Source organism: Sorex araneus, chromosome 1 (genome assembly GCF_027595985.1).
Source record: "Sorex araneus isolate mSorAra2 chromosome 1, mSorAra2.pri, whole genome shotgun sequence".
NCBI lineage: Eukaryota > Metazoa > Chordata > Mammalia > Eulipotyphla > Soricidae > Sorex > Sorex araneus.
The window spans coordinates 38,463,123-38,487,072 of record NC_073302.1 but is presented as its reverse complement, the minus strand read 5'-3'; the positions used below and the strand labels follow the sequence as shown (position 1 = coordinate 38,487,072).

At 54.0% G+C, this 23,950-nt stretch overlaps 1 protein-coding gene across 1 annotated transcript; it reads left to right on the top strand.

Annotated features, from left to right (window-relative positions):
- Positions 1–22,820, top strand: GLIPR2 (GLI pathogenesis related 2). The gene is made up of 5 exons (XM_055139873.1): positions 1–114; positions 8,758–8,866; positions 9,127–9,230; positions 10,938–11,015; positions 21,301–22,820. Exons 1-5 carry the CDS (start codon positions 102–104, stop codon positions 21,459–21,461), a joined length of 465 nt encoding a protein of 154 aa, XP_054995848.1. The 5' UTR covers positions 1–101; the 3' UTR covers positions 21,462–22,820.
- Positions 22,821–23,950: the final 1,130 nt, after the last annotated feature.

Genomic DNA, 23,950 nt, shown 5'->3' with positions numbered 1-23,950 from the left:
GGAGGGGCTGCAGCCCGCGTCTCCGCGGTTCTCCTGCGGCGCGGACCCGGCGGGAGTGGAGAGCGGCGCGGCGGCGGGACCAGGAGCGCGCGGGGCCGGCCATGGGCAAGTCAGGTGAGTGCGCCGGGCCGCGGGGCAAGGACTGGGCCGGCGCCCGGGCCTCCCGGACCTTCGCGTCCACCCTCCTTAGCCGGGCCCCTGGACAGCCCCCGGGAGCGAGGTGCTCGCCACCGGGCGCCGGACGCGGCGCGGCGGGGTGCGGGATGGAGGCGCGTGGGGGGCGCGGCGCGGATGCTCCCCGGGGTGGCCGCGGGACAGCGGCAGGAAGGCGAACCCGACGGACGGTCCCCAGCCTGCGAGCTAGAGATCGCGTCCGCCGGGGCTTGCAGGCGCCGAAGGGGGTCCGCGCTCGGCCGGGCGAGGCGTGGCCCTGGCTTTGTTTCGGGAGGGCTCCGTGCTTCCGACTTTCTGCAGCCTCCCCGCTGTCCCGGTCTCCATCCGCGCCTAGGGACCGCTTGGAGCATCTTTGTCCCTGCTGCTCTGAGCTTCTTCCTCTGTGCCCCACCCCGGGTGCCAGGCTCCACTAGGGAACAGACGCCCCACTTTGGGGCCTCTTTATCTCTGAGCTGTCGCCGCCTGCTAATCTTCACCCACGCGGCCGTCAGGGGCGGAGTGGAGGGGACTTTCCAGAATGCTGTGTGTGTGCGTGTGTGTGCGTGTGTGTATTGGGGTGAGGGATCCCTATTCCGGGGCTCTGCCTGCGGCCCCGCCCGCTTCTCTGAGGTTGGAGGTTCTTATCCTTTTCAGCTTGGCTCGGACCCCCCACTCCCCCAGGGTTGGAACCCTGTGCCCAGAACCGATCCCCAGCCCCTGAGGGACCAGCCAAGGTTCCAGGGTCCTTTGTCTTCTCTGTGGCAGACTCTCAGCGCCCTCCCTTAACAACTAACAATCCCCCCCCCCGCCCCCCCCCCCCCCGTCCCCTTCCACACACACACTCCCTGGGACACTCCCGCTTCCCAGACTCCTGGTTCCTGGTGGCCAGGACTGTCCCCTCCTTTCTCAAGAAGGCTGGGGCGACAGCTGTTGCACAGTTTAAAGTTCATTCCCGGGAAGTTGGGGGTAGGGGGTCAGGGTGTCACAGGAGTAAGGCTGGGGCCTTCCTTGAATCTGCTTCTTTCTCTGTCATGGCTGTTCCCCCATAAGTACAATGAGGGTCGCCAACAGGACCCCCCACCTTCTTTCCCAGTGTAGAAAGGTGGGCTGTTATGATCCAGACCACCGAGAGAGAGCAGGGAAGAACTGGGGCCACCTTTTGAGGTTCCTTACTTGGGAAAACAACATGTCTTTTTACATGAGGAAAAAAAAACCTCAGATGCGCCAAGACTTTGCTTTCATCAGCTGTTTCCGGCATCTTCCCTCGGAGTTTTCCAGAACAGGTGTTTACTCAGCCCTGAGCTGCCTTTGTCTTCTGTCCCTTACTCTAGCCCACCCTCTCTCTGTCTGCTCTGTGCCCAGCTGTGGAGGGCCTGGTCCATCCTTGGAGTGAGACTCCGAGTGTCAATCAGAAAGCTGACACCGCCCCACCCCCACCCCGGGGCCAGAGCAATAGCGCAGTGGGTAGTAGGGTGGTTGCCTTGCACATGGCTGACCCCAGCATCACTTATGGTCTCCTGAATACCAGCAGGAGTAATTCCTGAGTGCAGAGCCAGGAGTAACCCCTGAAAATTGCCATGGATGTGGCCACAAAACAAAACAAAACAAAACAAAAATCTGACCTTGGGGCACACATGGGCACATGTGGCTCCATTGGTGGGGGCCCGAGGTGGGAGTAATCACTCCTGGAGAAGTGGCTGGGTGAACCCACAGGCTCTTGGGAATTTGGATACTCCCTTTCAGGACTTGCAGTGCTACTGATATGACAGCCTGGGAGCCAGAGCTGTGCCAAGCCAGGGTCATAGACTTGATCTTTGGCCCTCAGTCTCCCCTGAGCTCCCGTCTAGGAGTAACTGCACTGCCAGGTATGACCGCACCCCTTAAGACAAAAGCAAACAAAATCAGATATGGTAGCCTCAAGTCAACTGAGTGACTCTGGGACAGGCAGAAGGCCCAGGGTGTCCTTCCAATCCTCCCCCACATATACACCTGAAACACCCAGAATGCTGGCCCGGGACCAGCACCTTTGCAATCATTTCTTCCTCCTTCCCCTCCCCACCCCCGAACTGGCGATGAGCCCCCATGCCAGCGCCTGCTCCCCCGAGGACTCCCAAGAGAAAGTGGTTTTCCCGGATGACCAAGCCCCAGCGGGCTGTCAATATAAGGTGCTGAGCATGCAGGACACCAGCCTGGGGTTCTTTGTGGCCACAGGACAGGAAACCACACCTCCACCCCCACCCACAGTGTTCTGAGGTCCCTCCCTGCCTCTGCGGGGCCTCAGTTTCCTCAGCCATGCCTAGGAACCAATCTCTTACATTTTTAGCCTCAAATATACCTCAGAGCTGCTGTAGGGTGGGGTGGGATGGAAGAGAGTATTCACATTGCGTGACACCAATTAAAAATTCCATCACATGCATGGTTGAGTGATGGGGACCCCCCTCCACCCCGGGCCCCCTGCCCTCTGTCAGAGTGCTGCAGCTAGGAGGGGGGCAGAACAAAGCCGGGTGCCGGAAGCTTCTGGCCCTGCAGAGCAGTTCTCAGTTACCTGCTCCTCCCACACGCTCCGCTTCCCTGTGCCACCAAGCTTGGCGGCACCCCTAAGGGTACGTGTAAACCTATGGGTACGGTACGTGTCGTAGGTTTACAGAGTACCTGGTAACCACGCCTTGGCCAGTCTGGATACAGCCTGGAGATCCCCGCTGTGCCTCCCTCCCTCCCACCTGCTCAGTGTGGGGACCCAGGACACACCCTCTAATTCACACTCAGAGCCCAATGTGCCTTGACCTGCATTTCCTCCCCCCCCCCCTTCCCGGACACACATACACACACACACACACACACACACCCAATCCCCCAGAGGTCAGAGGCGAGCAGCACCTGGACCCAGCGGGCCTAGGAGTGTTCTACTGATCGGGCTGTGTGGCCCGTACCCAGCTCAGCGCTTCGTTTTTATGTGTTGGTTTTCTTGGGGGGGCGGGGGAAGAAAAATTCAGGGCCAGACTGTGGCTCAGTGGTCGAGTGCCCGCCTTGATGTATGAGGGTCTCAGTTCAAACCTTGACAACGCAGCACAGCACAACAAAGAGAAGAAGAAAGGGGCAGTGCAAGGGTCTCCCTGCTTTGAAGGCACTTTGAAAACCTGCAGACAGCACCTTCCTTCTCTGGCTAAAGGAAGCTGGGGGCACTGCTGTGGCGGGGGTGCCGGGACAGGCAGACCTGAGGAGGTCCCAGGCAGGTCCGGCCATGGCTGAAGGACCACACACTATCCCCACCCTCCTCGGGCTCCTTCAGCCCTAAGAAACTGTCTGCAAGGGACAGGCTGGGCCGGAGGAACTGGGACTTTCCTATTCCTGTAAGCCATTGAGCAACTGCTCCTTGACAACCATTCTTGCCCCTGGCAAGAGGAAGATGTAAGTGAAATGGAAAGTGCTAGAGCCGAGGCCAAGAGGGACTTTCTTAGATCTGACTCTGATGTGACTCTGGGGCAAATCACTTGTCCTCCTAAAGATGCTGGCTGCCCCTTTCTCCCACCACACAACCCTCCTCTGGGCCTTGCTGTGCTGGCATGAGTCCCTCATTCTTTCCCCTCTGCAGATAGGGGAGCTGAGGGCTCATCAAAGGCCAAGTTAGCTGCCCTGGGGCCAGGGAGATGACTCAAGGCTAGTGCGCATGTGCCAGAGGCTCTGGTTCATCTTTAGAGCCTCAAGCTCCCCCCAGTATCTCCAGGCAAGCAACCTTCAAGCATAGAGGATGAACTTGCCCTTGAGCACCAGCAGGTGTGGTCCCAAGACAAAACAAAAAAAAAATTCTTCTCCCTTTTGCCAACACTACACTGGGAGCCACCCCATCACTGGGTGTGGCCCAGAAACCAAACCTACATCCCAGGAAAAAACCTACTCTGCCTTGATTTCGGAAAAGCCAAGAGGGCTCCGAAAATCTTTCTCCCTGGGCCAGGCACAGCCTCCATCCATGTGTAGACATTTAATTACTGGACTAAAGCAGGTAAATCTGGGGGAAACGAGACACAGACCTATAAAGCAACTCATCCAAGGCTCATGGCGTGCTCAAGGCTAAACTGGGATTTGCCTCTTGAAATTCCTAGAACCTGGACCAAAGGAGCCAGAAGAGACCCATCTGGCTTCTTTTTTTTTTTTTTCGTTTTGATTTTTGTTTTGTTTTGGTGGGAAAAGCGGGGGACAACACCTCACATTGCCCGGGCATTACTCCTGGTTCTGTACTCAGGAATTACTCTGGGTGGTGCTCAGGAGACCATATGGGATGCTAGGAATCTGAGTCAGCCTCATGAAAGGCCAAGCGCCCTATCCATTATACTTTCTCTCTGGCTCCAGGAAGTGACCCATCTGAAACATATTCTTTCGGTCCTATTTTTTAAATACTTCCTGCTAAACTAGTAAAACTAGCCTTGCCCCAAGATAGGTTGAGGCCACTTTGCAGCCTTTTTTTGGGGGGGGGTCCACAGGCTATCGTGCTGAAGGTCTACTCCCTGCTCTGTGCTGGGGGACCTTGTGATGCCAGGACCAGCCCCAGCCATCCAGCACGCAGAGCATGTGTGCACACGCGTGGAGTTCCCTCTCACCACTTTGCAGCCTCTTGCCAAGGGAGCAGGATCCTGCCCACAGTTCCTGTCCACCTCTGACCATTCTGGGAGTCTTTGGTGAGGAGTCTGGAGAAGGCAGAGATATGATACAGGCTTGGGGGACATGGAGAAGGCCTCAGGAGAAGGGGGAAGCCCAGGGGAGTCTCACCATCCCCAAGCCAGGAGGAAGCAGCAGCTCTGACCTTCTCACAGTCTTTGGGGATTTTTCAGTGTTTTTATACCATTATTGGGCAGGGGCGGGGCGAGCACACCTCCATGGCTCAGGAACTGTGTGGTGCCAGAGATTAAACCCAGGCCTCTTACACGCAAACCGGGCACTAGCCCTTTGGGCTAGCTCCCTAGGCCCCTCTGAGCTGCGTTTATACTTAGCATCAGAGGATCTGCAGGAGCCCCCCACATCAGCCTCCCTCCAGACGCCTGTACCCAGTTCCCGCTGACCCCCAGCCCGGCCCTTGGCCCAAGGAGGGGTGTCTGGCAGCTCCTCCACCTTCCCCTGCTCTCCTGCTGGGACTTCCCTGACCTTTCCTCTGGGCCCCCCAGGGGCGCATCTGTGCACACTTGGTGCAGCAGCACGGTCACTTGAGAAATCTGCTTTCTTCCGCTTCCTTCCTCCTTTTCTCCGAAGACCTGATACCAGCCGCTTCTCTCAGGCCCGTCTTTCTCCTGGGCCTGGCGGCCCCTCTCTCCTGAGTTCTTTGGTCTTGATGAGGGTTCAAGGACAGCAACTCACCCAGCATCCAGTTTCCCTGGTACAGTTGTGGGGGCTTGGGCAGATTATTTGCCCCCTACCCCCCACCCCCTTGTATCTCCATTTCCCCATTTTAAGAAAATGGTCAGGGCTGGAGAGCTAGCGCAAAGTGGGTGGAGTCAATAGTGGGTGGAGTCAGTAGTCATCCTCTCCTGGATGCTTGATGCCCCGAGATTGATCCCCAGAACTGCATGGGCCCCCCCAAGCCCTGATGTATTAGATGCCCTGGTAGCCTCCAGCACCTCCCCCACCCCCCGCCAGACACTGCAGACGAGCAGACCTGTAGTGCCCAGCCAGAATTGCAGGGAATAATTAGCTCTTGGACCCCAGGCACTGCTGGGGAGGACAATCCCACACACACACACACCAAAAAAAACAGGTGAGTAGTGAAAGCCCTCACAAGAGATGGCAAAATGCAATCAGGCACAAGCCTGGACAGTGGCGATGCTGCTTCCCCTCCTACAAATGAGGACCCCCTCAACCCTCCTCACAGCAGATGCCAGGACCGGCAAGTTCCTGTTGACCTTCTCCTTCTGTTTATCTGAGCTCTGGTTTCTTTCTGCAGAAGTGGGGTGTGCCTGTCCTGGGTGCGGTAGCCAGAGATATCTTCCCTCCCAGGGCTGAGCCCTGCTGTCCAGAGACACCTGTGTTGGCCAGGTGGCCATGGTGGGAGGGGACACTGGGGGCCAGCAGGGGCAGAGGATGGAGCCCTGATGCCTTGGAGCCAGCAGTGGGGAGTAGGGGGTTCCCCTCCTGATGCTTTCCTGACTCTTCCTGACCTTGGGCTGCCAATGACACTTTTGCTTTTGCTTTTCTTTCACTTTTGCTTTTGTTTCTGTTTCATTCCCCCCTTTGAGGAGTAGAGTGACCTGGTTTCTAGCTGACTTTTATGTCCCTCTCTGTCAAGGAGACTGTAGGGCTTCCAGCCACCGGGGTGTGGGGCAACTTGACCTCAGCACTCAGGGGTTTCTTTCAGCTACCCCCTTAATTTCAAACCCACTCTCCTTGTCTCCACCTCCTCCTCATGCCACCCTGGCCTTCCTGTGACCTTTGTCACCTCACTTCATGCCTCCTGTCAGAGGAAAAGGGGACATTGGTGGTGGGAACTGTACAGTGGTGAAAGGACGAGTGGTGGAACATTGTATGACTGAAACCCAATCATGAACAACCTTGTAACTGTGTACCTCACTGTCATTCAATTTAAAACGTAATAAATAAATAATACTTTTTAGAATGCTTATTTTAAAATTGGGGCTGGAGAGATCGCACAGCAGGGAGGGCATTTGCCTTGCATGTGAACAACTCGGGTTCTATTCCCGGCATCCCGCGTGGATTCCTAATTCCTAGTGCAGGGCCAGGAGTAACCTCTGAGCAATGCCGGGGGTTGGCCCCAAAAAGCAAGAACAAACCCATTGTTTCCCATGTCTCAAATGGCACATTAACATGCTAAACCTCTATTGAAAACATGATTCTGATAAGATACACACACATGCACATCACACAAAACATAGAGCGTGTAAAGAGCATGTGGGGCATGTGTGATGCCCCGGGTTCAATCCCTGGCACTGCAAAGAAAAGAGCACACAAGATAAAAGCATACAAGCTTAACCCTCGAGAGATCATCCAAGTAGCAGAGCCCACTGTAAGGCCCAGGGTAAAATCCCTGGCACCACATGACCCCTGCCCCCACACGACAGCCCAAGTGTGGCCCCCAGTGCCACCAGGTACAGTTCCAGTGGCCTCTGAGCAGCTCCCCTCACCTGTCCTCCCCTGCACCTAGCCCAAAGATCCAAGAGAAAGACTGGCACCCCAGGGGCCCAGGGTGGGGGGGGGGCTTAATTTGCAGTCCAGGATGCACACAGGATCCGGCAGGGACACTCAGAGATCCCACGTTGGTTCATCCCGAGAGAGGTGGCAAGTGACCTGGAGCAGGGGCAGGAGGAATGCCCCCTCCATCCTCAGGTGTACCCCATCTTGCACACTGCTCATGGCCAAGCCTCGGGGACAGGCTTCTTCCTTCTTCCACCCAGACTGAGGGACCTCTGCTCGGGGGCCCTACAGACGGTCACCCAGAGCTCCCCCTCCTTCTCTGGGGGGCATCTCCAGGTTGCTGAAGGGGACGCTCAGTGCCTTCGCAGTCTTAACCAGGATCGCTCCTCTCTAGATGGCTTTGGGGTCTCAAATCAGGAGCCAGGAGCCACTCCCCACCCCCTGACCACAGGCCGCCGATGATGGTAGCCTGGGCCCACCTGCACTGCGCACTGGCCATGCTGTTCGCCAGAGCCTGTTCACACACCTTTTCCCTGTGCTGATTCTCTGCGAGGTCCCCGCAGAGTGAGGAGCAGAGGGGCTGGGTGGAGGATCTAGCATGGGTGTTGGACAGATGGGAAAAGGAAGGACATCCGGGGACGGGGCCTCCACTTCAGAGCCAGCTGACCTGGCCCGCCCTTGACCTCACCCACTCACTTTCTTCCCAACCCTTGACTCTGTCTCAGTCATGGCCCCACTGGGCCGGGCTCTACTTCTTCCCTCAACTGTACTCAGCAGATCGTGCCCTGCTCCCCTCAAACCAACATTCATTTCTCTTTTGGAGGGGGTCACACTCGGCTGTGCTCAAGGATCACTCCTGGCAGGGCTCAGGGAAACCACATGGGGGGGCAGGGATCAAACCTGGGTCAGCCGTGTGCAACGCAAGTGCCTTAACTCCTGTCTCTCCGGCCTGACCATCATGTTCTTTTCCTCTTCACGCTCTTCTTCCCCCGAGGGGAGTTGTCCTCACTCTTCTTTCTGGACCACCACCCCCCAACACACACACTCCAGCCCTTTCCAGACCCCACCACGCACTGCAGGACCTGTCTGAGCCCTCCAGACTCCTCCCAGAACTCTCATTCAGGAGTCCAGCCACTCATTGTCCAGCCCCCAGACCCATCTCTGCTCTGCACCCCTAGCCCTTCCTCCTGGGCATCCACCCGGGTCTTGACACAGCTCAGACCCTCAGCTCGCACCCTGTTCCATTCAGAGGCTCCGATGGCCTTGGATGAGAGCCCGGGTGGCCCCGCATGGCCTGTGGGGTGTGAATGTGCAGTGGACCCGGGGTGGAAAGAGCAGGGGTGTGGGGCAGGCACGCACAGGGCCGGTGTGGCTGCGCTATGGAAGGGGGCCACAGCCTGAGATCTGGGCAGCCCGGCACCCTGGTCCCTGGCGCTGCTCTGAGACCTTCCCCATTCTGAAACCCTGCAGCTTCCAAGCAGTTTAACAGCGACATCCTGAAGGCCCACAATGAGTACCGGCAGCAACATGGGGTCCCCCCACTGAAGCTCTGCAAGAAGCTCAACCGGGAGGCGCAGCAGTGAGTGCCCAAGCACCCCAGCAGGCGGGGGGGGGGGGGGAAACGCTCTGCCCTTCCCTCTGCTGGTCCCTGGTTTCGGGGAACCCCCCTTTGCCCCTGATAAAAATGGGACCTGGGGCACTTGGAAGAGAAACAGAAATGGTCCGATTTTCTGAGCCTGCCACGGGCAGGGAAGGCAGAGTGCTGCACTGGTTTGGGGTTCCTCCTTGGGGGTTCCCTGGGCTTTGCCCACCCTAAGAATGTCCCGTGCACCCCTGCAGGTATTCAGAGGCCCTGGCCAGCACGAGGATACTGAAGCACAGCCCCGAATCCAGCCGCGGCCAGTGCGGAGAGAACCTGGCGTGGGCGTCCTATGATCAGCCAGGTGGGTCTTCCTGCACCCCGCGCCCTCCGCAGGGGACCCCACAGCCAGGACCCAGCTCCCCATTCGTGTCCACCAACGGCAGGGGAGGAGGGGCCTCCAGCTCTGCATCTGCCCTCAGGGCTGACCACGGCTGCCCAGAGCTCTAAGGGCACTCAGGGCAGGATGCCAGGGGCACCGCTGTGTCCCTGCCACCTTCTCAGGAATGAGGAGTGGGCTGGAGGGGAAAGTGTGAGCCTTGGCAGTGACTCAGCCCAACCCCCACCCCTCCCACCACCACCCGTTGCTCGTGCGCGCGCGCGCGCGCGCGCACACACACACACACACACACACACACACACACACACACACACACTGCACAAGATTTCCACATTTTTAGACAAGGTTTTTTTCCTTTTTTTTTTTTTAACAGGGTTGGGGAGTCACATTATCTTTAAATAAAAATTAGCAGGTTGGGAAAATGAGTGGGAAATTCGCAGTCTGGAATGGTCGGTCACCCCACCCCTGCTCAAGCCGAACATTCTAGCGCTTCCCGGCCCGCCAGCCCTGACGTGACTTTTTAGGAAAAATGTGGTCTGGAGCTCCTCGCCCGCCAGCCCCAGCTGAGGCGGCTTCTCCCTCCCTGGCCCCACATTCCTGGGAGTTCCCCGGGAGGCCCTGGAGCTGTGAGGCTTTTCCAGCAACTGGTAGCCAAGGAAACCACCAGGACACGCCCAGCCCACAGCAGTGGTGGCCCTGGGAGAGGGGAGAGGACGGGACCAACTCTTCCCAGCCCCGCCCTCAGAGGGCTCCCTAAGGAGTGATGAGCAAGCCACCCCCTCCCCCACTCCAGCTGCCCTGTCTCTGCTGTGAGAGGGACTGAGGTCATCTCCAGGGCCGTGGGTCCCCCCTCCTGCTGAACATAGGGATCTGTTGCAGAGATTTTCTTTTTCTTTTTGGGTCACACCCGGCAATACACAGGGGTTACTCCTGGCTTTGCACTCAGGAATTACTCCTGGCGGTGCTTGGGGGACCACATGGGATGCTGGGAATCAAACCTGGGTCAACTGTGTGCAAGGTAAACGCTCTACCCTCTGTTGTATCTCTCCAGGCCTACAGAGCTTTTTTTTTTTTTTTTTTTTTTTTTTTGCTTTTTGGGTCACACCCAGCGATGCTCAGGGGTTACTCCTGGCTTTGCACTCAGGAATTACTCCTGGCGGTGCTTGGGGGACCATATGGGATGCCGGGGATCAAACCCGGGTCGGCCGCGTGCAAGGCAAACGCCCTACCCGCTGTGCTATCGCTCCGGCCCCGAGCTTTTTTTTTTAAAGGGAGGACCACACTCAGCCAGTGCTCAGGATTTACTCCTGGCAGTGCTGGGGCTCAAACCAGGACAGGCAGCATGCAAGGCAAACACCTTACCCACCCCTTGAATTATCCCTTCGTCCCTTCTTGTGGATATTCTCAGGAGCCAGGTTTGGGCTGGGGAGAGGGCAGGCTTCTAGAAAGTCTCCATGCCATGTGAAGACCCTGGGGGACCTCATGATATCCCTCTGCATCCAGTGAGTTAGGTGGCAGGGTGGGGGCCCCAGGACTGACTTCTCCTAATCCCTATCATGGGGTTTGCTCGTGGGAAGCAGCCTGATTCGGGCTCTCTCAGCTGGTTGGGGACTCTGGGGGGAAATGGAAGGCTTTGCTGCCGAGTCTTACAAGCGTGGCTTTTCCCTCCAGGGAAGGAGGTGGCTGAAAGGTGGTACAGTGAGATCAAGAACTACAACTTCCAGCAGCCTGGCTTCACCTCTGGCACGGGTGAGTGTCGGGCCCCACAGGGGAGGAACCGGTCTGCTGAAAATCAATCATTTCCCTCCAATTTGCCTCTTCCATATTTTGCAGTTTGGTTTGGTTTGGTTTGGTGGTGGGGGCTGGAGCGATAGCACAGCCAGTAGGGTGTTTGCCTTGCACGTGGCCAATCTGGATTCAATTCCTCCGTCCCTCTCAGAGAGCCCGGCAAGCTACTGAGAGTATCCTGCCCGCATGGCAGAGCCTGGCACGCTACCTGTGGCATATTCAATATGCCAAAAACAGTAACAAGTCTCACAATGGAGACGTTACTGGTGCCCACTCGAGCAAATTGATGAACAACTGGACGACAGTGCTACAGTTTGTTTGGTGGGAGGGGTCACACTCAGCAGTGCTCCAGAGGCTACTCCCGGCTCTATGTACAGGGATCGCTCCTTGGCAATGCTTAGTGAGCTATGGGGAGCTAGGGATCAACCTATTCCTCCTGCATGCAAGGCCTACATTCAGCCCTTTGAGCTATCCGCACCCCCACTGCCCCCGGACCCCCCAGTCCCATTTACTGGTTTCACCTGGCCCAGAGAGAAAAATTTTCTCAACACCTATACACGCTCCTGCTTGCACACACACATGTACGTGCGTGCACGCGCACACACACACACACACACACACACACACACACAACCCCCCTCCAAGAACAAAATTCTTCTCAACACCTATCCTCACACACGTTCACACACCCTCTGTCCATGAGTTGTGCCAGATGATTCCTTCCCAGCAGTTCACTTCTCCAAACGGCTAGAGTGCATCAGAGGTGGCTAAGGATTTTATTGGGGGAGGGGGAGGGCCACACCCAGTGATGTTCAGGAGTAACTCTTGACTCCAAACTCAGGATTTATTCCTGGAGGTGCTCAGGACAATGAACCTGGGTTTCTCTCTCCAGCCTTGTGAGCTAGGGAGATTATATATATATATATATATATATATATATATATAAAATCACTGTATCACTGTTCGTGCCATTATTCATCGATTTGCTTGAATGGGCACCAGTAACATCTTCATTTGTCCCTGTCGCATGCTAGACACCCAATGGTGTCTGCTTGCTCCAGGAACATGAAGAGCACGTTGTTGTTACTGTTTTTGGCATATCAAATGCATCATGGGTAGCTTGCCAGGCTCTGCCGTGAGGGAAAAAATAAAATAAGAATAAAAATAAAGAGGTTGCGGGCTGGAGTGATACCACAGCGGGTTAGGGCGTTTGCCTTCCACACGGCCGACCCGGGTTTGATTCCCAGCATCCCATATAGTCCCCTGAGCACCACCAGGGCTACTTCCTGAGTGAAAAGCCAGGAGTGACCCTTGTGCATTGACAGGTGTGACCCCCCCACACACAAAAAATAAAATAATAAAAAAATAAATAAGAGGTCGCACAGCCAGGAAAAATTGCCAGAAAAAAATTATATATATAATTTTCCTTCTTTTTTCTTATTCTTTCAGTGACCAGGGCTGGCATTCTGCATCTTATTTGTTGATTTCAGTGTGCCAAAGATGGCACACTGTGTTGTGGGAGCACTGCCTTAGAAATGGTACTCCGCATGGGGTAGGGCACCAGTGCTGGGCCTCGAACCCACAGCTCCAGGCATGCTCCCCCTCACCCACCACACGCCCGGCTCCAGAGACTCTTCTTTCCCACAGTGCCATCTCCTGACACTTCTGACTTCTACTGCTCACCTCCCACCTCCCTCTGGTCTTGCTCACCTCCAACCCAGCCGTCAGATTACTCTACAGCCCTCTCTGATCTGGTGGCTCTCCTGCTCACACAAGGCTCGCCAGGCAGACACTGCTGAATGCCCTGCGCTGAACCGCCTCCTCTGGCACACACCCTCCTTCCTGCCACACGCCACGAGCCACGCCCCACCCTCCTGGGCATTTGCCCTTGACTTTTATGAGCTAGTTTGTGGTTGGGGAAGCCTGGAATGTGGAAAGGCTGGAACAAGTTTCCGCTCTGGCATGATGCACTGGGTGAACTTGGGTTCTCCGCCGCTGCTACCCCGTGTCCCCTGGGGTCGAGGGATGAGCTCGTGGCCTTTCTGCAATCTTTTTTTTTTTTTTTTTGCTTTTTGGGTCACACCCAGTAATGTTCAAGGGTTACTCCTGGCTCATGCACTCAAGAATCACTCCTGGCGGTGTTTGGGGGACCATATGGGATGTTGGGAATCGAACCCGAGTCGGCCGCGTGCAAGGCAAACGCCCTACCCGCTGTGTTATTGCTCTAGCCTCTCTGCACTCTTCTGAGAGCTGGCTTTTGAGATGTAGGCAGGAATCTTCCAGGGGACCTCCAGCCTCAGAGTGGCTCCTTGGAGCTTTGGCCTTCTTACTGCCCCTCACCAGACCTCACCCGTGTCTTCCTTGGAACCCACTCAGGTCTGCTTAGGACTCTGGACAGGTTGGAAAGCATCCAGAAAGTGTGTGGGGGGTGGGAGGGGTTGTTTCTGTGCCCACCCTAGGCCCCCACAGGAAGTGACTTGTCCTCTTTGCCAGTCTCCACTTCCTGTGGCTTTACCCCATGCCCTTGGGCAGGGGGTTTTGCAACTGTGTGGGCAGCAGGGAGGAGCATCCAGCAGGCCTTCCTCCTCTCAGCACTCTGTCCTGGGGTAAGGTAAAGGGCCCTAAGAAAGGGTGGCTCTATCTGCGGAAATGAAATCTGTGGGGTGAGGAGGAAGGAAAGAGGGGTGACGATGACCTCCTCCCTCGACTGAGGATGTGTTCGCAGAACACCTTCTTATCAGAAACATCAGCATCCGGAAGACATCTGATGCCATAAGGCCTGACCTTGCTTTTCCGTGGCAGGTTCACAAGCAATGAGCCGTGTAACAACATGAGACATGTTGCTCCTCAAGGCATGCCATGTGCCAGTTATAAAGTGCCTTCCCAGCCACGAGCCCCCAACCCTTCTACTGCAATGCATGGTGGGCTCTAATTCTGTCCATCCTACAGAAGAAAACACTGAGGCCAGTATGAGACTGGGGGTGAATGCCCGAGAAAAGGGCTGCCGAGGGAAGACTTCTCTCGGGCCTTCACCCCAGTCTCATACTTTTTCCATGGCCCCTGGCCCAAGGCTGGAATCTATCAAATATGGGAACGAGGGCTGTGGCTCAAGTTTCTATGATCACTGACTTGCCTGTGTCACCCAGTGACCTCCCTCCACCATCCAAAGAAGAAAACACCAGTGTACCAAGTCCCTCCAGCATTGCAGTGGGCAGTGGGCAGTGTCTGGGGACTGGATCCAGCTCACCTGGTTACTCCAGGGCAAGAACCTGGAAGCTCCTGGGCCCATCCCCCAAACTTCAGCTGCCTGCAGAGCTGCCCCAACGATCAGGATGCCCAGACCACGCCCATGCTGTAGGGGAGACAGACTATGGCATAGCTATAACCATCCCCACCCCTACAACCCTCTTAAGTATCTTAGGACAACAGGTCTATGCCGAGTGGAGAGATGCAGCTACCTACAGTTCCATTAGATTCTCTTCTCATGAGTCATTTTGAAAGTCACACTCTGACATATGCTAGGTGCTAGGGGCTGAAGAGAGTCAGGTGCTTGCCTTGCATGTGGCAGCCTTGGTGTGATCCTGGTATAACCCTAGCACCACATATGGTCCCCCTGAGCAGAAAGCCAGCAGTAAATGCTAAGCATTGCTAGGTGTTAACCAAAAGCAATGGAGGGAGGGAGGGAGGGAGGGAGGGAGGGAGGGAGGGAGGGAGGGAGGGAGGGAGGGAGGGAGGGAAGGAAGGAAGGAAGGAAGGAAGGAAGGAAGGAAGGAAGGAAGGAAGGAAGGAAGGAAGGAAGGAAGGAAGGAAGGAAGGAAGGAAGGAGAGGGGAGGTGGAAAGAGAAAAGAAAGAAAGAAAGAAAGAAAAGAAAGAAAGAAAGAAGGAAGGAAGGAAGGAAGGAAGGAAGGAAGGAAGGAAGGAAGGAAGGAAGGAAGGAAGGAAGGAAGGAAGGAAGGAAGGAAGGGAGGAAGGGAGGGAGGGAGGGAGGAAAAACAAAGGAAGGTGGTGGCCTTGTAAGATGAACAAAGTTCCCTCCATCCCACTCTCCAGTACTTCTCCCAGGCCAACCAGGGATGCCTTTTCCTCCACCTCACTCTGGAGTTGTTCTGAGCTTGCACAAGTACTTGTGTGTGTGAGATACCCAAGCAGTGTGTGGGGCACTGGCCTTGCCTGCGACCAACCTGGATTCAATCCCTGGCACCCCGTTGTTCCCTGATCCCACCAGGAATAAGCCCTGAGCACTGCCAGTTGTGGCCCCAAACCCAAAAAAAGAAGAAAAAGCACGTGTGTATGTGAGCGCATGCATTTCTTATCCTGTTTGCTTTCTTCTCATGGCCGATTGTGAGAGATTGTTCCATACAAGCTTTCTCTCTCTCTCAGCCTTTGCAAAGACAAGCCATCATTTTTTTTTGGGGGGGGGCAGTAGGGAGGTGGGTATACCCAGCAGTGCTCAGGTGTTACTCTTGGCTCTGTGCTCAGGGATCTCTGCTCGAGGGCTTGGGGGACCATACGGGATGCTGGGAATCAAACCCAGGTCAGCCACATGCAAGGCAAGCACCCTTCCCACTGTACTATCTCTCCAGCCCCAAACTGTCAATGTGTGTTCCAGAGGTATATTCTAGGAGGTTCAAGTTCAACCCAGGAAAGAGGATGTAATCCACTCAGGGGCCAAATGAGACAAAGAAAAAGGAAGCTGTTAGCTGATGTGACTTGGAAACCAATGTGTATCTGAGGGTTGCTAAGGAAGTTGCGCCCTTTAATTCATCTCTGAATCCCCTTACTTCATTAACTCCACATAGGACGCTGTCCAGCGGAAGAATAAGATTACTTAGGTTCAGCTGTTTGGGAAAGCCTCCCACAGGCATTCTTGCTGTGGCTGTGGGTGTTGTGTCTGTGATCATTTTCTTGGCAACCTGTGGCTAAGTAGCAGCTTTTTCTTGTCTGCGAGACAGAGTGGGTGGGTCTATGGCTAAAGCCTGCGGTCTGCTGAGAAAAAAAAGGCTTGTTTGAAAAAGGACTTGAGCCTTTGAGAAAGGAGAAGCTATAGGAGTAGTGACGTGTAATGGGAGCTGGAACCGGGGCCTCAAAGAGTCGGGGTGTAGCTCAGTGTGGTGAGTATGGGCGTTGCATATAAGAGGCCCTTGGAGAAATTGATTGTAGCATTTAATGTTCCAGCCTGGCACACACACACACACACACACACACACACACACACACACACACACACACACATACACCCCCCCCCACACACACACACAGAGTGATCAATGAACAGTGAATTAGCAAGAAGTGTTGCTTCTATATTCTGTGGTTTAAAAAAAAAAGAGGTGCCGGAGTGATAGTACAGTGGGTAGAGCGTTTGCCTTGCACGTGGCTGACCCAGGTTTGATCCCCAGCATCCCATATGGTCCCCCAAGCCTGCCAGAAGTGATTCCTGAGTGAGGTTTTAGGAATAATCGGAGCTTTGCTAGATGCAACACACACACATACACAGACACACATACACACAAAGCAAAATAAATACATTTTAAAAAGTCATTCCAAAAAAAGAGAGAGAATGGGCTGGAGCAATAATATAGAGAGTAAGGTGCTTGCCACAGGTTTGATCCAAGGCACCTCATACAGTCACCAGGAGTGATCCCTGAGCACAGAGCCAGGAGTAAGGCCTGAGCATTGCAGGGATGTGTTCCAAACACACACACACGTACGTTTGTTGAGCAACTGTTTAAGTTTAAGGATTCAGTGATGCTATCTAATTGTTTTCTTTTCATTCTTGCATTGATTCTATCACATTCTCAAGAATTAGGTAACCTCACATCTTTTATGCTTCTCCCCCACACCCAGGGTTTCAGTAGTAAAAGTGCCTGCCCCGCAGGCATGAGCTGAGCAGTCAAGCCCTCCAGCCACCTCACAAGGGCTGAGGGTGATTCCAGCTGTTCTGCAGCTGGGGATCCCAGAGTCATCTGCAGCCTATACCCAGTATGTGTAAGCACGCAGCTGAGGAGTGCAGGCCCTGGTGTGTGTGTGTGTGTGTGTGTGTGTGTGTGTGTGTGTATGCACATGTGCACTCTTTCCACTCCACCTTCACTGCAGCAACAGCAGCAAAGGAGGAGTCGAGGGGGGGTAATAAAAAAGGGAGGGACCACTTGCCTTGAACGCAACTGATCCAGATTTGATCCCCAGCATCCTGTATCCCTCAAGCACCACCAGGTGTAACTCCTGAGGGCAGAGCCAAAAGTAACCCTAGAGTATCCTGGGTTATGGCTACAAAACAAAACAAACTATGTCTCTAGATTAAGATGGGCTGGAGCGATAGCACAGCGGGTAGGGCGTTTGCCTTGCATGCCGACCTGGGTTCGATTCCCAGCATCCCATATGGTCCCCTGAGCACCACCAGGAGTAATTCCTGAGTGCAGAGCCAGGAGTAACCCCTGTGCATTGCCAGGTGTGACCCAAAAAGAAAAAAAAAAAGAAACTATAGGGACACAGAAGATAGGCCAAGGGTCTAAGGATATGCTTTCATGAGGGAAACCTGGCTTCTCTCCCCCAACACTACATGGTTCTACAAGCACAGCCAGGAATAGCTCCTGCCAAGTGTGCCTCCTCCACCAAAAACAAAGGTAGCACTGTAGCACTGTCTTCCCATTGTTCATCGATTTGCTCAAGCGGGCACCAGTAACATCTCCATTGTGAGATGTTGATACTGTTTTTGGCATATCGAATACACCACGGGTAGCTTGCCAGGCTCTGCCGTGCTGGTGGGATACTCTCGGTAGCTTGCTGGTCTCTGAGAGGGACGGAGGAATTGAATCCAGGTCGGCCACATGCAAGGCAAATGCCCTACCCGCTGTGCTACGGCTCCAGTCCAAAAACAAAGGTGAAAAAGAAAAGACTAAGATTCAAAACTTATAATTGAATTTGGGCAGAAGCTGTGGCTCAGGTATTATTAGCCTAGTATGCAGGAAACCCCGGTTCCATCTCTGGTTTTATGTGATCCCGGTACAGCTGGGTACGCCTCCAGATAATAATATCTGGGACTGTGGAGAGTGCTCAGGGGTCAGGAGTATGTGTTCTGTGTACACAAGGTCCCAAGTTTGAGCCCTGGCACCTCACGGCCCCCAGCACTGTAGGGGTGGCCTTGGTCTGTTTGCCTTACATGTGGCTGACCCAAGTTCAATCCCTCGCCACCTCGAGCACTGCCATGAGTAATTAATGAGTGCAGAGCCAGGAGTAACCCCTGAGCTTCTCCAGCTATGACCCCAAAAGCCAAAAAACAATAAATATTGAATTCTACAGTCAGGATGACCAAATATCACTACGACTGACCCAGAATCCCAGGCATTGCTTGGGATTCCCCTCCCGCACACACAGCCAAATAATCTCCATCCTTATGAGTAGAAGGCAGTTATCCTGTTTTTGTTTCCTTTGGTGTTGGGGCCACATCCAGCAGTGCTCAGAGCTATGCTCATCTCTGTGCTCGAGGATCCTCCCCGCAGAACTCAGGGGACCACGAGATGCTGGTGATCAAACCCTACCCTTCAAACTGTCTTCAGAGGCCTCTCTTCTTTCCTTCTCAACCACCCCCGCCCCGATCAATGAGCCACTGTGACCATGAGTGTCCCCCCTTTCTCTTTCACCATTTCTTCCTTTCTATACCCGATTTTTTTTTCTTTTTGGGTCACACCCAGCAATGCACAGGGGTTACTCCTGGCTCTGCACTCAGGAATCACTCCTGGCGGTGCACGGGGGACCGTATGGGATGCTGGGAATTGAACCTGGGTTAGCCGCCTGCAAGGCAAATGCCCTACCTGCTGTGCTATTGCTCCAGGCCCTACACCAGATATTTCTTGAGCATCTCCCAAGCTCAGTGCTCAACACTGGGGATGCAGTGATCAACAAAACATATGTCACACCTGCGTTCTCAGGGAAATCTTTGAAGACCAGCCAGTAGCACAGGAGCAAAGGCCGCACCGCTGGTCTGTCAGAGGGTGTCTGGGTGTACTCAGAGCTCCTGTCCAGGCAAGGAGAATATTTGGTCATTGAGCAAGAAGTATGATCCCAAACCAACTTCCACTGAGTACTTTGTCAAGATTCTGTTGGCTTTCTTCAACAACTGAATCACACAGTATTATCCCATGTAAGAGAGAGAAAAGATATCCATGGGCCAGGGAGACAGTGCAGCGGGGAAGGCGCTTGTTTTGCATGGGTCCAGTCCCATTTTGATGCCTGGTACTGTAGAAGGTCCCTGAGCACCATTGCAGGAGCACCACAAGGGATCACATCTGAGCATAGTAGAGCCAGGAGCAGCCCTTCATCACATCTGGTTGTCGTCCCAAAACCCCAAACCAAAACTATGAACCTTTGAAGAAAAAAACCAGGACAATAAGATGGATATGACTGGTTTTTTTTTAAAGAATTTATTTATTTATTTATTTATTTGCTTTTTTTGGGTCACACCTGGCAATGCACAGGGGTTCCTCCTGGCTCTGCACTCAGGAATTACCCCTGGCGGTGCTCAGGGGACCATATGGGATGCTGGGAATCGAACCCGGGTCAGCCGCGTGCAAGGCAAACGCCCTACCCGCTGTGCTATCGTTCCATCCCCCTGGATATGACTGTTAAGCAGAAGGTGCTCGGGAAATCTAAGAGTAATTAAGAGGGGCCAGAGGGATGGTACAGCAGGTAGGGTGCTTCCCTTGCACTCGGCCAACCTGAGTTTGATCCCTGGCACGGTCACCTGAGCCCACCAGAAGTGATTCCTAAATGCAGAGCCAGGAGTAATCCTGAAGCACCGCCAGGTTGTAGCTGGCCCCCAAACCAAAAAATTTAAAAATACGTATTTTTTTTAAAAAAGAGTGACCAGGGGCCTGGAGCGATAGCACAGCAGGTAGGGTGTTTGCCTTGCACATGGCCGACCCGGGTTCAATTCCCAGCATCCCATATGGTCCTCAAAGCACTGCTAGGAGTAATTCCTGAGTGCAGAGCCAGGAGTAACCCCTGTGCATCGCTGAGTATGACCTCAAAAAGCAAAAAATAAACAAATAAAAAAATGACCAGGAAAATCTTCCCTGAATGAGCCAGTTAGGTTGAAACCCAGAGGAGATGATGGACATCAGAAGAGCCTTTCCCCAGAATCCACATCTGAGAGGTCCCCCCCCAATGAGTGTGCAAGGGCTCCCTGTGGGGAACACACAACCAGGGAAGCCAATGAAAGGCAAGCAAGCCGCCACAGCATTCACTTTCACTCTGCAATAGTTGAAAGCAATGGGAGGGTTTTTTTTTTCTTTATTTTTGAAGCTGAGAAGAGATGTTCAAGAAATGTGGCTGTATATCTAGCACGGGGATCAGAGCGCTGAGAGCTGTTCCAGTGTTTCCCCTGAGAAAAGTTTGTGGCTGGAGCGCTGGCTTTGGGGGTGACTGGACTTGAGCTCGATTTCGGAGCTCAATTCTTCAGGACTCGGTGAGGCAGTACTGAGAGAGACATGAGGGAGAGATGCAGACCAGACCCCGGGGATTGTGTTCGTGGACATGGGAGTTTCACTCAGAGGTGGGGGGCAGCGAAAACGAGAGTGAATTTAGCTGTGATGAGTGGTTTCGCTGAGATGGCTGTGAGTCATCCCGGTGGAAATAGCATTGTCTAGGGGAGAGATTTGGGCTGGAGAAATCCATCTGGGAGCCCGCGTAAGAGGAAACGTTCTCCTACGTGTTGCAGGAGAAGAAATAAACACCCAGGATTGAGCTGTGAGGAATTTTATAAATGGGTCTTCTTACCATTTGTAAGTGGGGTGGAAGAGGGTAAGGAAGAGGCAGGGGAGGAACATCAAGAGAGGGAGGCACCAAGGAAGGCAGCAGAGGCGAGTACCCTGGAAAAGGGAGGCAGAGAGTCTGTCCACAGATCTTAACATGTCAGGTGAGGTGAAGAGAAATAGTGCCCTTTGGGGAGGACTGTGGGGCTGGTACGATGGTGACCCCAAACAGTGCAGTTGGCCTGGGATTGATTGGGGAGGTACCAGGTGGGTGGCATCCTGATTTTTGGAGTCACTCGGCTTTGGCATGATCTCAGGGAGACCCTGAGACCTTTGGGCAGGGAAAGGGTGAGACGAGTCAGGGCTGAACGGCAGGTTGAAAGCGCTCGGGCGCTTGGTGTGTCTCATGGATCTTCCACTCTCTGGTGTTGCGACGAAACTGCCTTCTCCTGGCTCTGCTAACTGCCTGTCCCCTGTCTCCTTTACTGTCCCCTTCCAGGACACTTCACGGCCATGGTATGGAAAAATACCAAGAAGATGGGCGTGGGGAAGGCCTCTGCCAGCGACGGCTCATCCTTTGTCGTGGCCAGATATTTCCCAGCTGGGAATGTCGTCAACGAGGGTTACTTTGAGGAGAACGTTCTGCCGCCCAAGAAGTAACTGGTTGCATGGGATGGGAAGGTGCTAGACTTGAGATGTGGATTTGAAGTGCCTAGAACCACCTAACTCAGCCGCGGCTGCCCCTGTGTATGTATGTGTGCGAGAGTGTGGGTGTCTGCATCTCTTGCACACACACTTGAATATGCAATTCCGTGGGACCTCATTCTTACCCCAGGAGGGAGCCTGGGAAGCATGTACCCCTGACGCCCCCCTCAAGCCCCCAGTGATTCCCAGAGTCAGGTTATTTGGACTTCAGGGGGGAAAAAAACAACCTTTTAACTTCTTTGGGGCTTTGTCTTTTTGTTTGAAAGTCAACTTCCTTTCGTGCCTTTCTTAGAAAATTCCTCTTGGTGAACATTTTTTGGTATCCCAAATATCTGTGACCTGAGACTTGAAAATTCTTTTTGTGATCTTCCAGCAGTGCCACTATCGACCCTTGGTCGATGTTTCAGAAGAATCAAAGCCACGCTGCTTTGATTTTTTTTAATGTTCAGCCTTAATCACACAGAGACCAAGCAGCATCCCTGGGATGGAGGGGGCCGGCGGGGAGGGAATCTGCTTCATGGAATGAAGCTTTACAGCAAACAGTCAGGAATCTTAGAGCCGTTTCTCCACTATAAGACATGACGCCATCTACAAGCCTCCTGCAATTCTCTCGGGGGCTTGCCAAAGAACAAGGGAGGGGAAAAGCTTGACTTACTTGCATTTTTTTTTCTCCCTCTGAATAGCCAATGACCACACTACCCCCGACAGGTCTTCCCACCCTTTCTCTGGCAATAGGCTCCCGCTGGTTTCTGGGGTGCTGGAGCCAGCCGCGTCCACCCCCTCTCTAGGTGGCCCAAGGCCGGTTCCGGGAGAGCCCCCCCCCTCAAACCTTCTGGGCTCTTGGCCAGGCCGCCTTGGAAAGATGAAGTCAGCGAGCTTGGGGGGTGAGGGTGAGCTGACGCAGGCCCCAGGAAGCCCTCCAACCTCTGCCCTTCCCCTTGGCCAGCTGGGCGGCAGCTCCCCCGGATCCGGCAGCTGTGGCTGAGCTATGCTGCTCCTCCCTCCAGGAATGTGTGACAGGCCCAAGTGTTCCAGAGAAATGCTCCCTGCTGGGGCTTCCAGTCATTCACTGGGTCCAGTTACACCAGGATGGTGGGAATAACCATCTCACCGGGTCAGTGTGAGGGAGATACGCGCCCACACGCTGAGCTGAGCATCCCTGAGATCATGCTGTTTCCAGGCAGGAGGCTGCGGGCTAGCCAGCCCTCCTCCAAAGGGGCTTCCTGAAGTTCTCTGTGGCACTAGGGGACTTAGTCTCAGTCTGTGCCCTTTATTTCACCCAGGGGTATGGACTCAAACAATAAAATTGTTGACTTTGTCTCACATCTTCTTCCCAGGTGATTCATAATTCTAACATCATCCATAACCCCGGGTTCCTGTCTGCCCCTCACTGTGGTCCTCCAAACAGTCCCCGTCTGACTGCTCCGTGGCAGCCAAATTTTGAACCCCCTGACTCCCCTCCACATCACAGGGTGGAGCAGAGTAGACCTGTGCTCCGAGGGCAGCAAACCCATAGACCTTCTGTGAACCAAAACTCTGAGCGAAGGGATGGGGGTGGAAGACGACAGTAGGACTCAAGAGAAGGAGGCATGAATTTGACTTACGGTGATGGTAAGCCAAAGCGATCTGCAATTCAAGTTAAGAGTAGAAATTCAGGGGCTGGAGCGATAGTATGGCAGGCAGGGTGTAGGGTGTTTGCCTTACAAGTGGCTAACCAGGATTCAATTCCCCGGCTCCTCATATGGTCCCAAGCCCCACTAGGAATAGCCCCTGAGCACAGAAGCCAGGGGTAACCCCTGAGTACAGCTGGGTGTGCTGGGAAAATAAAAATCCCTGAGTACCGCCAGTTGTACCTACCCCCAAGACAAACAAACAAATAAAAACCCAACCAAACAAAAAAGAGAAGAAATCCAGGGCTAGAGGGCTAGTGTAGGTTTAAGGCACTTGGCCTTGCATCAAATTGGTTCAAATCCCCAGCACTGCATATGGTCTCCCGAGCAGAGTCAGGAATAGCCCCTGACCATCTTCAGGGGTGACCCAAAAGCCAAAAAGAAAAACTATGTAGAAGTGAGAAAGTCAAGAAGTAAGAGGTACGAAAGACATGGGAAGACTGAAGACTTCCTGTGTTTTTTTTTTTTTCTTTTTGGGTCACACCTGACAATGCACAGGGGTTACTCCTGGCCTCGTGCTCAGGAATTACCCCTGGCGGTGCTTGGGGGACCATATGGGATGCTGGGAATTGAACCCGGGTCGGCTGTGTGCCAGGTAAATGCCTTACCCGCTGTGCTATCACTCCAGCTCCTTCCTGTGTTTTCTATGCTAGATCAAAGTTGTGTATCTTTAAGACACAATCATCATTTTATTCAGAATTTCCCAACAAACTGAAAGCAGAAAATGCTAAGCTGAATAGGATGTGAGGGAATTGGAGGATGGAGGAAGACCAC

What these genes read in the sequence shown, in the direction of transcription:
- GLIPR2 (XM_055139873.1), top strand. An exon ending in GGCGTCCTATGATCAGCCAG is followed by an intron (nt 9,231 to 10,937) that starts GTGGGTCTTCCT and finishes TTTTCCCTCCAG; the next exon opens with GGAAGGAGGTGGCTGAAAGG. An exon ending in TGGCTTCACCTCTGGCACGG is followed by an intron (nt 11,016 to 21,300) that starts GTGAGTGTCGGG and finishes GTCCCCTTCCAG; the next exon opens with GACACTTCACGGCCATGGTA.